Source organism: Strix aluco, chromosome 1 (genome assembly GCF_031877795.1).
Source record: "Strix aluco isolate bStrAlu1 chromosome 1, bStrAlu1.hap1, whole genome shotgun sequence".
In the NCBI taxonomy this organism is placed as follows: Eukaryota; Metazoa; Chordata; class Aves; order Strigiformes; family Strigidae; genus Strix; species Strix aluco.
Window position 1 is genome coordinate 67,711,533 of NC_133931.1, and position 13,920 is coordinate 67,725,452.

The 13,920-nt window shown below is 41.0% G+C and overlaps 1 protein-coding gene across 1 annotated transcript in view; it reads right to left on the reverse strand.

The window, feature by feature from the left end:
- Positions 1-13,920, reverse strand: part of TMEFF1 (transmembrane protein with EGF like and two follistatin like domains 1) — a 125,814-nt gene that overhangs the window by 42,855 nt on the left and 69,039 nt on the right. The window contains exons 2-4 of the mRNA XM_074823946.1: positions 13,161-13,270; positions 8,439-8,568; positions 12-38 (exon numbers count right to left, since the gene is read on the reverse strand). Coding sequence (XP_074680047.1) covers positions 12-38; positions 8,439-8,568; positions 13,161-13,270 — 267 coding nt within the window. The remainder of the gene's footprint in view (positions 1-11; positions 39-8,438; positions 8,569-13,160; positions 13,271-13,920) is intronic.

Consider the following 13,920-nt stretch of genomic DNA (forward strand, 5'->3'; position numbering starts at 1 on the left):
GTGGTACTCACCTCCTTCTCCTGACCCAGAGCCATTATCTGAAAAAGAAACAGAGGGAGAAAAAAAAGAAAGAAAATGAAAATACTGCTCCAGGAGCAGCTGTTTGTTCACGAACTTGTCACTATAAAACATTACACAGGTGTTACATTTCATGAGCTAGGTGTAAAAACAAACATCCCACATAAAGTCTGGCATCCTTTAATACAATTTGTCCATGCTTACTGTGCCCTACTCTCTTTTTCCTGTCAAAGTACTTTTACTCAAGGAACAGCATCATTCAATACTCGAAAACTAAATTGCTTTTTTAACCTTTTTTCAACTGTTTGAGATTCATATTTGTTAAACCTAAAAGAGATGAAGAGCACAGAGTCTGATTTTTGGAATTTTTTTTTTTTTTTTAATTTTTTTTACCCTCTGGGTCTGGGAGTGGTACATGAAGGAGTAATATATAAATCACCAGACTGCAGAAGTACCTCCAGAAAACAACTAGTCCTCAAAGTAGACTTAAGCCATCTAATGACAAAATAGGTCCTCTCAACTGAGTCAATCACTTCGTATAAGGATGCTCTAACAGCATAGTTATTTCATTGACATTAGACTGACTGGATTAGCATCTGTTGAGTGACAGATTGTGGTTGCATCACCTTTGCTTTAGCAGTTCAAGCACCAGCTGGACTCGAGTTTCCTCACCACCCCAGGCCAGATAAGTCCACTTCAGAGCATTACACAGCTGGCTAGGGATTTTGCATGGAGATGTGCATCCCGCTGGGCAACGCTCTGCACAGCATCTTCAGCTAGCACGGCAGTAAAGACAGGCCCTTAAACACATGTTCTCAGTCACAGACCTCCCTCAGTTTTTCTTGCTCAAAGGAGGTGGAGAGAAGAGGATGGGATGGCAACTACAGTCAGTGAATTGCTCCCCATCCCTGCTAGCTCAGCTTCTCTGGAAGATGAGGAGAGGAGCAGAGTGCACACTCTGCTTGTCCCACACCTCTCCTTTCATGCCTGCTTTGATAATGGAGAAGGCAGCTGAATTTATTTCCATAAATCTGAAAGAAGAAGGAGACCAGACAGAGAGAGGACTGGTGTTCTTAGTTCCACATATGAGCTCATTGTTCACATCAGAGGAAAACCCAAACCCTCCGTTTGCTCAGTTCCCTCCCCCGCTTTTCTTTAAGCAGCTGTATTTCTAAGAATAATTCCCTCTAGTGCGTGGATGAAAGTGTGAAATTCCACGTTACTGGGTCACTTCACACATTAAAAATAATCTCCTGTCACACGGAGTATCAGGAATAGTGAGGGTTTTTTTTCCTCTGCCTGAATTTTCCTTTCTTTCCTCCTGTACCACTACTCCATGTCTAATAGACTGAGCTTATTACCTTACAGAAATGAATCCAAAAACAGAAGGGCTCTTGTTTCTTCGATAGTGACCCACTTTACTGACAAAGCAGGCAATCCCATATAAAATGTCACTGTTGAGTTACTGATAAATATGCCTTATGATGTGGCATTGCTTCATTAAGAAATTCAGAGGAGTATAATTTACTTCTATGAGGTAAGTATATAGGCTTATTTGTAGTGGTGAAATTGTGTCATAAGCTGGTCTGGGGGAGAGAAGGCTGACATACAAACATGAGCAAGTTCAGTATGTAATTCATATAGAAAGCAAAGGCTAAAATGTCTCAAAGCAACTTGACTTGTTCCATGTTTTTATTTCTAACTCTCACTGTCTGACCGCTTTCCCCTGTACATTCAGCCCTGAGGTGAGAAACGTCGCTCAGCTCCAGCATGAGGGGCTTCGGGTACACTGTGAGGTGTGTGTGCTGTGTGTCAGGGGAGGTACCATCACACAGACAGTATGAGCTGTAACAAGAGAGACATGTAAATGATAGAGCTGATGCTCAGACCACCCCTTTCTATAGATCATCGGGTTGATATACGTCCTGTCTCTACTTGGCAGGACGTCATAGTAATGGGATAGATCCATTCCCACTTCTCTGGGATTTCAGATCTCAAGAAATCATAAAAAAGTGTGTCATCCTCTATAACACCACATCATTTTCAACTTTTCACTGGGAGCTTGTGCCTCCCCTCTGAGCCTGGGAGCTGTGCTAGGACTTGTCTCCAGGGTAACCATGCTAAACTAAGCCGGTGTTCCTGCTTTTTTCTGAGCCTTGGCTAGATTTTCCCAAGCAGCTGCCGGTTAAAAAAGTAGCATTTTTTGCAAGCTTACTTGGACAAGCAGCCCTGCTCTTTTCAGGTGCTTAACCAATTCAGGATTTCCAAAAGTGGGCTCCATGCACCAAGACCTGTCAAGAAAGATGCTCAAACCAGTGAGGAAGCTGGACAGAAATAGCATCCCCCCCCAGCCACAGGTCAGTAATTAGAGAGTGACTGAACTCTCTCTTTACTTAAGCCACCCTTTTCCAAACAGACTTATAAAAATATGCTTATAGACAAATGTACACGCTTCTGCTGTGAGCTGCTTTTATCTGTGAAGGAGTTTCTGGATAAAATACATAAAGAAGCACTTGGATCAGACACGGCACTGGAATGCTGTAAGCACTAGGCTACAGTCAGAACCCTTTTTTTGGTTCTTTCTGAACAGGACCCATTTCTGTACCATCGGTCTGCTTTGGTGCAGAGGCAGAAGGTACACGCTCCAAACCCAAAAGAGCCTGCAGCCTCTCTCATTCAGGAGCGATGGCTTTTAACTCAAACTAGCATAAAAATGGAAGCCATCTCTTCCACATTTAGGGCAACAGCTCCAAACTGCTAAGTACAAAGAGGAGGGCAAACAGTTCACTGACCAATTTTAAGCAAGCAGACCCTTCCACTCAATTCACATAGAGCAGGTGATCCAGTGGGCATCTCCAGAGCAAATCTGCTCACAGAAAGGCAGGCACAGAAATGCCAAATCACTGCACCTTTTTTAGATTTGTGTAAGAAACAGGTCAGCAGCAGAACAGTGGGCAGAACAGAACACCTCGTCACATTGAAGGTAAAACTGTACACCATTCTCCAGGAAACAAAGCCAAAAAATGATGTATTTGCAGAATTTAGGTACTGCAAGGCTTAGCTTACAGCTGAGAAGGGATTTCCAGCATCTGAACTTTGGCACCCTAGAGTTATTATGTTCTTTATACCCAAGTCCTGGATTTTCCCCTAAAGCTTTTGGAATACAGCTGTGGGGGTATTTTAGTACAAATACAGTATGTGCCACTTTTTTGCATTAAGAAGAAATTGGTCTTCCCACAGCAGTACTCAAGGAATTTTGCTGAGCAAGTGCTCAGCATAGTATTTTATCTCTTTTATTCAATTGTTTTTGGTTACTCTGAGACAGAACTGGAAGAGAGAAAGGGCAGCTTCTCTCAACTCCTAGCTCCCCACTAGCCTGAACTTCCTGGTTAACAGAGCTAATGAATCAGTCCTCTCCATGCTGAGACAGGACAGGCTTGCTGCAGTTTAACCCTATGTACACAAGAGTGCATCTGAGTAAAGATTGGTTAAATTATCAAGAACTTGCTACCAAAGAAGACCATCCTGATCTACAGCTGGCACTAAACATGACCATGAGAGCACTATTGCATTGCTCAGTCAGAGCTTTTAATTTTCCCTCTTTCCTCAGCACAGTGCAACTCTCCATCAGCTCCTGCAGCAACAGCACAGACCCCAAAATCTCCAAGCAGCAGCGCAAGGACCAGTGTTTTGGAAGCGATCCAAAAGCGGCACAGCCCGTTTCAAGCCACCAGCCAGAGCAAAGACCAAAGCAAGCTCCAACTTCCTGCTGCTGGCAACAGAATGGCGCTCCTGCCGCTGTACAAAAGCAGTTTGTGAAGGAGCACACCAGCTCAGCCACCCCACACTCCCAGCAGCAACAGCTTAGCCCTCCTCCTGCTGCTGGGTTTATATCCCCACCCTCCAGGAGCAGGGCCGCCTGCTAGCAATTACTCTTGATTTTGATATGCCAGCAGGAGCTTTTGGGGAGGAATGCCGACAAGCCTAATTGCCAGCAGCTGCAAGGCCTCTGGCTGCTGGAGATAGGCTTTTAACCTCCACATTGCCAGGCTGGGCATAGAGAATGTTCATTTGCTTTGACATCTTCAGGAGAAAAGTGGTTGCTATCACTTGATCCTGGTAGCCATTTCCGGCTTCATTATATCAGGCAAAAAAAAAAAAAAAAAAAAAAAAAAGGCACAGGATATTAAATCCTGGCATGTGTTGATGAGATATGTCTGGGTAAGCCTATTTTTTTGCATCCAAAACATTTCCTAATGACAGAATGGCGACACTGTGCTATCGCAAACCCTCCTTTCAAGCTGGACAGGAAAACTCCTGTACTGTGCTGAATCTGGTAGTAAGGGGTCTCAGTCAGCTCTCAGAATGAATGAATGTTTTTATAACAGGTTTACAGGTTTGTTATGGCTTTCTTGCAAGAGCATAAAGAGTTATTTTCACACTTTCTTAATCTAGAAGTGAGTTGCCTAGAATTTCTTTCTTAACTCCCTCAAAAGGATTAAACTGAATTTACTATATTTCTTTCCAGGACAATGTGTGCATCTAATTATGCTTCACTGTGAGCCTCCCACCAAAAAAACATTTGCTGTAAAAACCTGTGCATTCAAATTCAGGGTAAGCGTTTGATTACTTCGGACTGAGGAACACTAAGTTAAAGCCACTCCTAAGAGAATAATTCCTTAAATCTAACAGAGATATACTGTTTGTTTCTAGTTCTGCAAATAACTTTTTTGTTTTTTAACTTTAGAAATCCCAGCAGAAAGCGATGGACTGTGCCTTCCAAATATATACAGTACACCGAGAATCTATAAGTACAATATATCAACTACTACATCATTGTATGGTTACATTTTCATGTGTGTATAATATAAATTTGGCAGCAGTCAGAACTGTGGTTCTGTGTGCAGGTTAACAGGAGCACACATTCTTAGAAATTAATTGTTAACATCTGTTTTTAATTTACTGAATTGATTTGTTTTATTTAAACTAATAAAGTACAACAAATTCACCAACCAAAGGAGGCAGAAAAAAATCAAGGAACTTGGTGACACTAGTCAATGCTCTGAGCACCCTGTTCACTCTCTCTTCCTGGTTTCTTAAAATCTGTTTAGCAAGTCAGTTCAGGATAACGTCCGGTAGAGGATGGCATAACATGAATGAATTTCAGTGTAATGTCACCCTTTATGATCTGAACAAGGCTTCAGGTCAGCAGCAAGACCGCTGATGCTGTGAGTTTGGCAGGAGTCCTGGTATAGGTATTGCCATCTCCCCCTGTCCTGTTGGATGGTCCCATCTCTGCATTTGGCTGTGGGCTGAACTGCAAACAGGGAACTGATAAGCGTGACAAATTAAAAAAAAAAAAAAAAAGGAAAAGGCTGGGACAGTGCTTTGAACTTGTTCACAACATAATCCCACAGAGCAAGTAGGATAAGGTATGGAAGACAGGAAGTACTACCAGGCTTCACAGCCCTGTTCATCTCCATCCAGTCACAGACTGGACGATTCCTTTATGAATGCAAAAGGCCAGGTTAGACGTAGGCCAAATTGTATACAGTTTGATTTGACCCATCCTTTCTCAAAGGTATATTAAGGACTAGGCAAAGAGAACACTAAGGCTGCATTTCACTCATTTTCCTAGTTTTTCTGTACATTGCAACATGGGGCTACATGCATTGTCTAAAACCCACAGACCCTCATCACCCATATCTTGTGCCAGGGGTAATTAGGCATAGAAACACCTCTGTAAACCCAGATATTTGAAAAAAACCCCAATGTGTCTTCACTGAAAAATGGGCTTTGACAATGTTAAGACCTGTATATGCAGTCCTGAAAACTTCAGCCATACATTCCCTTACATTTCTCTAAACCACCATTTTTAATGTCAAAACTTGCATTTTGTTCATTCCTAAAGCACCTATGATTCACTCTTTTTTAAAAATGTTGCTTATTTTAGGATCTTGCAACTCAGACAGCACTTGGACAAAGGAAATGAATATAAATATGCTACTAAATCACCCATGACCGTAAAAAATTAATCAAAATTTTCTGCCAAGAAATAGGTCTGACTAAATCACTCAGTATAGTCTGTTCCAGTGCTGTAGCTTCAGAAGGTATCCATCCCTAGCAAGTGGGAAGCATTTCATTCTTGTATGACATTCAGAAGTCTGACGTACTTTAAATATTAAATAGCTGTTACACACTATGAGGGAATTTCATCCTATTGTCTCGGGTGCGTCCCACCAGGATGAAGCTTTGCTTTGAAAAATAGAAACCGATAGGAAATCAGTGAATCTACTCTTAGTTCCCAATGATGTCCCAGAACAAAGCATTTTCATAGCACATTTGGAGGCACCTGGTGAAAATTAATGGGGGTGTATAATGGATTTTTTAATTTGGGCATTTGATGTTTCACATATATGTGTTACAGATCAAGAGTACAAGTATAGGGACTTCTTCATGACCCACGATCCCAGGCAGAGCATGGAGATGATCCAGATGAGGGCTTTTATCATCCAATAGTCTCATGACAGCTGGAGCACGTCAGACACTCGGGAAGCAGTGGGTAACATTTTGGTAGAGCTCTGCCGAAGCACTTTAAATTGCACCAGTGTAAATGCAGTATGCAGCTTGAATCTCATCCTCAGTTTCAGAAATGTGTTTTCAGTACTTTCTGGTCAATTGTGTCTCAGCACATGTCTTGATCTGTTACACTAAGTGCTAAAAATTATGCAGCATTTCCTGGTTTTATGTAGGACTTAAAGAAAAGGAAAGGAAGGTTAAAAAAAGTATCCCAGACTAGCTGAGTAATGTAGTAATTAGCTGCCAGCAACTTGAGGCTGAGAAGAATCAGTTTTTTGTTTTGAAATCTCTTTTTCTTAGTAGGGTAGAACGCATATAAAAATAAACACTTTTCTTTGTTGTTCCCACAACATTATCCTAGTATTTTGTTTTAGTGAGGGAAAGAAACTTTCGTGATGTGATTCTGTTTCTTGAAATAATTTGGGCATGAAATTAAAAAAAAAATTACTTATACATCCTCAGTTCAAACTTTCATACTTCTTGGGTGTTGTTATAGGACTATGTGAGTGCTCCAAAACTGTAATGCATTTTTTTCCTATTACTGCAGCATCTGGAGATAATTTACAGGCGCGAGATCAGGAAAGAAGGTAGATTTGGGCAACTGCCTGAGGTATTCTGGAATTATGTGGCTGAGCCAGGCACAAAACACGTTTCCTTCAGTATTAGGACCAACATCACAGATTGTTTTGGACCTTAGTAAACAACCCCAAATCTCAGTACAGGTTTGTGCTGCAGTCAAAGGCATTAGAGCAGCTCGTGTAAAATACAGCCACACTGCATTTAAATGAGGTAGCTCTGGGACTGGCAGCAGCAAGGACTTGGCCTATGTACACTGCTCATATATTCACCCTAACTTCCAGATAGGATGTTGCAAGTACCAGTGAGTTCCAGGCTGCTACCTCTAAATTGTCATCAATAACTAGAATAGCCAATATAAAGCTACCTAGGAGTATGCACCTGACCCATAGCCATGCTTCTGGCTGTCATACAGATGCAAACTTGCTTAGGTTAATCCAAGAAACTACTGTGTATCAAAAGATGAGGGATGTCCCACAACTTCTTTTGTGGGTTAATCATGTACCAAAGAATGCAGTCGTTGATGCTTCTGAGTCATTTAATTTAGTTCTGAGAAAGCCAGCCATGTGTCTGGTCTCACCAGCTTTGAATCTTGAATTTGAAGCCAGAGGTTCAGAAGACCTCTGGTGGCTAAAGTTTCTGTGTCCAAGAGCATGCTACAATATTCAAGACAGTGAAAACCTGTCCCATGTATTTTGAGTGTGTGGAAAATCTGTGTTTTAAATATGTGGAAAGACAGAAAAGGCCATTTCATTAGAAATGTGAGGTACAATGATTTTGTAAGAGTTATGCATACCTTCACTGTAATGACACAAAGTGAAATTAGTCAAAGGTGATGCCTTGGATACCAGCAGAGTGGCAGTCAGGGTGATCTTGCTGTCACTTGCTGGATGTCACACTAATTCTGTACATCAAAAAAATTAGTTCTAAAGAAATGACTAATTTGTAGTCTGCTCCAAAATTGTTGAAAGCCTGTTGACGAATATCAAGGCTGCTCTATACATACAATAGAAGCAATCACAAACTATTTTCTCAGATAAAGTATTTCTACTTTTGATGTTTATTTATTAATCTGTTAGCATATCAGATGATATACCAGATTTCTTCTTTATAAAAATATTTCATTGCTAAAGAGGACTTGGGGTTTCCACATTATCTCATTCTATGAAAAGCATGAAAATGAAAATCTCTGGAATTAAGGGCAAAACTAAAGAGCTAACCATATAACATCATTCATTAGTGACACAAAGTGATGTTATACATACCAGAATAACAAGGTCCTCTTGATACCACTGTTATCTCTTTCTGATGCTTGCAAGCAGCTCTCCTGAGGAAGCATTCATTTTGGTAAGTGTCTCCATTTGATCCACAAACAGGAATATAGTTTGTGTGACACTGAAAAAGAAATTATAAAGTAACTCAGTCATAAAAAAATCATGTGATTAATCTCAACTGTATACTAACATACAGGAAGATAGTTGTGTAAATATGAATTATTAGCAGTAATTTATAACCCTGTTCACTAAAGGAAGATTTAAAATATATTAGTTTCTCAGTATCACTGTATGTATTCCTTTCGGATCACTGAAATAATAGTTGAACTCTGTATGGGCTGAACACACGATTTCAGTAGGAAAGATTAAAAGAACAAAATAACTATGTTGGGACTTAGTAATGGCTAGAGGGAATATGACAAGCCTCTAGAAGTATTTGAAGGATAAACACTGAAGAAGGAGAAAACTTCTTCAAGATCACACAAGAATGTGTGTCTAGGCACAGAGGAATGAAACTGGGCGAAGGAAAACTTAAGGTGAACAGTGCTTAAGAGGAGATTTGTTGATCTTTTTGGTCATAGAATAATCTTTCAAGAGAGATGGAAAACAATCACCATCTCCTTTAAATTCATGAGCATCACGAGTCTGTTTTACTTAGTCAACAACTATAATAATGCTTTTATATTACTATAGTGAAAAATTGTAAGCTCAAAGTCAGTAGCATCGGTACATTTAATTTAAAGAAAGGAAGAAAGCAAAATTTATCACTCAGAATGGCTTTGGCAGGAGCAGCCTATAGTTTGCTATTTTTGTACATTCTCGTACGTATAACGTGCATTAAAACGCTGGGAAATACACTGTGACCACAAATCTGCCTAACACCTGCAAGTGCTGCACCGCTCCCTGATGATCTGGAGATCCAAACTCCACTTCACCGTGTGGAAAAGGAGACGTTGCCCTGTTTGAGACTGCAATGGTAACTGTAATTTCAGATACCTTTTGCATCTTCAAAACCCCAAAGCAAAAAAACAAACAACAAGAAGCAATGAACACATACACAGATTAGCCACCAAATTTCTTAACCATATAAAGTGTATGATTAAACTGGTATAGTTCAACCAGTGAGAGTTCACACAGAAATAGCAATATTAGTTAAGCTAAGCTGCCCCAAAAGGACAAGAATTTCTTCTCCAAATCTAAAATGACAGCCCCTGCCACAACAGTTTCTTTGTGCTTTGGAATACACAGACCTCAAAAATACTCAAATTTTAGAACATAATTTTGAAGGGAATTATCCTCCCTCCTTTGTCATCCTGCCATAGATGACCAACTGAGAATGAACTAAGCATGCATGGACAGAAATAAGACATGCTGCCAGCTCTGAAAATTATTTCTAACATTTTTGTAATACTTTCCCTTAGAGAGTAGGTCTCAGACATTCAACCACAGCCATCAGTCCTGTCACATCTCATACTCAACAGTCACTTCTAGGGAATAATTAAACAGGCGACTCTTGAGAGGGACAATACTTTACAATAGATAATTCTCTATTCCATCTTTAAGTTGCTGTGTGATGATTTAAAGTTGCAATTTTCTGTCCTGAGGATAGAAAATGAGAGTCAAAGTGATTTCTTTTTTATAGTTCAGTAAGCCTTTAGTGATTGGGTACAGTGCAGCTAAAAGTTCTCATGCAAACATCTTTTAGGAGTAGAGGTTTTTTTTGTGAGGAAATTCTCTAATAGCTTGAATGACCAAAATGGAAAGCATCTATCCATGGATGGGACCTGCTCTGCATGGTGTCCTGTGGGAAAATCCATCTGGGCTCCACCCAATGCTGCATGATTGTGGCATGCCCAGCATCTGAAGGGATGTAAGGTTTACTTGCTATCTGTATTCCTTTTCCTATTCTGTCTTATTAAAGCAGTTACCTTATTACACCATTTGTTGTCAAGCCTTTCTTACTGAGATCGAAAAAGACCCCCACGCTGTCTCTCTCTCTCACCTCACCTCACCTCACCTCTCCCATCAGTCCATAACACACTCACTATGTGTTGATCAGTATGTCATTTAGGATTTGTAAAACATCATCCAAATTACAGCAAAAGACCTTTCCAAAGGTTTGGTGAACATGTGTTATCCCTACCGCCATTATAATAAAAAGGGAGTTGTCCTTTTTCCTGACTAGGCCTGTGGAAAGTCGGGATATCATTAAGGTCACTGCAAGCAGAGCACAACTGAATCCTTCGGCACCTCCCCTACGGTCCAATTTATATATTTGATTCTGGGGAATCAAACTTCAGTATCTCTCTTTATGTTAGGTGGCTTGGCAAGACAGAGAAAGCCTACAAGGTGTTCAGAGAGGTTGCGGCCTGCAGAGCTCTTGCTGCCATGACATTATAGCTGTCTCAGTGACAACTCTGAAATTTGGCAGCCAGTCATCTCCAAAGGGGATCCTAGGAGGAAAAACTATAACTTGGTAATATTTAAAGTTTTAGAAGACCAAACAGTTAAGAAATGCTGCCAGGGTGGGGACGGTGGCAGATAAGGAGGAGGAGGAGGAAGGAATGGTGATGCCTGGAAGCGAACTGAAATCACTATGCATTTTCCCAAATCTGAGGGATGGTTTGTGCCAGCCTTGGCCTTAGTTCAGGGGTGGCTGCAAATAGCTGTGCCCCTCTGTTCCCCAAAACACCCCGCTGTCAGGCATCCAGGGCTGTAGCCTCATACCCAGCAGCTGTCCCTCTCTAGCAGGAAAATCCTCATCTGACCAGCACCCGGACCCAAGAGCATTTTAACTGGGCAACTCGCTCTCTAGAGTGCATTTTCCTAAAAACTGCCGTTTTAAGAGCATAAGAAATGACTTGCTGGATCAGACCAGTGGTGCATTTATCTATGTGCTCTGTCCCAGCTGTGGGGAATAGGAGAACAATCTGACATCCCCAGCTCTTCCTTTCAGCACGTCTTCAGCTGAACCACTGTACACAAATGTGTCTAATTCCTTTTCAAAGCCTTGTAATGTCAGAAAAGAAAATAGCTAGCTATCAGATAATCTTGCATGTAGAGAACCTAACAGTTTGGGCTGGGTGTTTGTTTTCTGGGATATTTTGGTGCTGCCCATTGCAGACAAATAATTAAGGTTGAGAGTTACAGGAAGAATTCAACTTGCTATGTCTGAAAAATACAATACCTTCTTCTCATCCTTAGACTTCTTTCCTTAGAGTACAGGATAAATTTTTCAGGAAGTACAAGTAAACTTATAAGTAGCTTAAAAATAATACTGGTTTTAAAAATGGGCTCTTCAAGACAAAGTATCAGCTTATCACATGGGCTAGTTCTTTTTTTAGTTTTCATGACCTGGATATTAGGAAGTCATAAAATTTACCACCTACAGAAAATAAATGAAACCTTTGCTTAGCCTAGGGTTGAATTACTTTTCCTTATTTTTAATCATCACTGGGTTTTGATCTTATTATTTTTCATAAATAAAAGTTACAGACAGAGTGAAGGCTGATGAATAAACCTCTTCTCCTAGGAAATTTTTCTCCCTTTAAAAGGCAGTCAGATCCCACTGTTCTTATGGGACGTAAGCTGCAGTATGCCCCAAGCATAGGTACCCACCTGAACGACACCACATCAAAAGCCAGCTCTGAAACACTGGAATCCAAAACCAGTGTAAGATCACATACACACTGTTGCTATTCTGGTTCCCCTTGATTTATTATTTATTGGAAACAGAACACACGATTATTTTTGAGACACGGAAAGAATGCCCACTCCAGGGTTGGCTGATAACACTGCCACCTCTTCCGGTTTTACCAGGAGTCTCATAATATTTGATACATTTATCCTGGCTATAAATTGTAGAAAGAAAGAACCGCACTATTCTCTTTTCTCTAAAAAGTCGGGGGTGGAAGCGGAGGAAGGACTGCCATGATAGTTACAAAAAACTGTAAACTAAAGGCTCAAAAAATAATGAAGCAAACTGAACTTGCTATTTATTACTTTTTCAAAGTTCAGAGGATATTTTTAATTAATTTTCTTTTTTTTTTTTTTACTGAGTAGGACTAATTCATTGTTTCCATTCATAAATTTTATGATCATTGGTGATCCTGTTATTATATGATTTTCAAAATGCCTTAAGGTCTTCCTGGATCTAATGTACCATATTTGGCTACCAGCAGAGCAGGGAAGAATCCTCCAAATACTGCTTAGTACACTAAGCAATACATAAGTACTGCATTTAAATTTAAAAGCTTCATCTGGTATCTGTGACAATGCTTGGACACCCTGCTCTGGGTCACCTCCCCTCCCGTCTCATGTCTCAGGGCAAGATGAGGCAAGGTGGGGAAGCAGTGAGCGGGTGTCAGCTGGCACTCCCCAACTCTGCTTGTGCCGGTCGCAGGTGGGGTGCTTGGCACACACAGTGGCCCTCCATTCTTCCTCACATCACTCTGAGCTGCCAGCTGACTTATTTACCAAAACTGTGCAGGGAGCAAACGTGATGCCACACTCTCCACTTGGTCCCTGAGCACACTCTAGTAAATTTCTGTCACATACCATCTCAATCAGTGCCATTACAAAAGGAGCCTATAGGTATCGACTATATAAGCCTGTTGATGAGTGAAATTTTTAAAGCAGTGATTCTATAAATACTTAAGTACACCTGAAAGATTGGTCAGAAACGGCAAACAAAAAAAGGTGAGCAGCCCTTACCTGGAACTGACACGCACATTTCAAGCCATCGCCCTCTTCCTTGCACACTCCTCCATATTTACATGATGATTCATCACACACTCTTACATCGGATTCCCTTACATTTAACTCTGCAAAAAAGATAGAAAAAGGAGACAGAAAAGAAATTGTAGGATGAGTAATTCTGGGGACTTCTTTGTCCTTAAACCCACTGAGCCCCACCACTGCCTTCTCCTCATACAGAAATCAAAGGAAAAATGACAGAGCTGTTCCCCTGGCTGCCCTGCATCAGCTCTGTCCTGCTCCCCAGGAGCAGGTCCTGCTCTCCAGAGGTAGTCTTATTTGGTTGGCACAGTGGCTGTGGCTAAATGCCACTTCACCATGCAAACAGATACAGAGCAGGCATGTTTTTACACCGCCCAAATTACCTTCCACGTCCCCCCTGTGAGGGATGTCCCCAGTACAAAAGCTTTCTCTGCAGAAGTTGCATCTAGAAGCAGTCAGGACCTTTACACAAGCCACAGCCCGTGTTTCTCACCCGCTACCTCTTTTTGCCTTACTCGCCACAAAGGTCCTGAAGAAGAAAAGCTCAATTTCTCTGCCCAGTTTTCCAGTCTCTGGCTTGCACACACTCATCCTTCAGACTAAAAATAAACCGAAGTGTGTTTAAACTATTAGAATTTGCTTGCACTGTAGGAGTCAGAGAATGAACCAGAGCCCTCTGCCTTAGCTGCTGCATAAAAATGTGGAGCACAAATGCAGCTCCTGCCTCAGTAAGCCT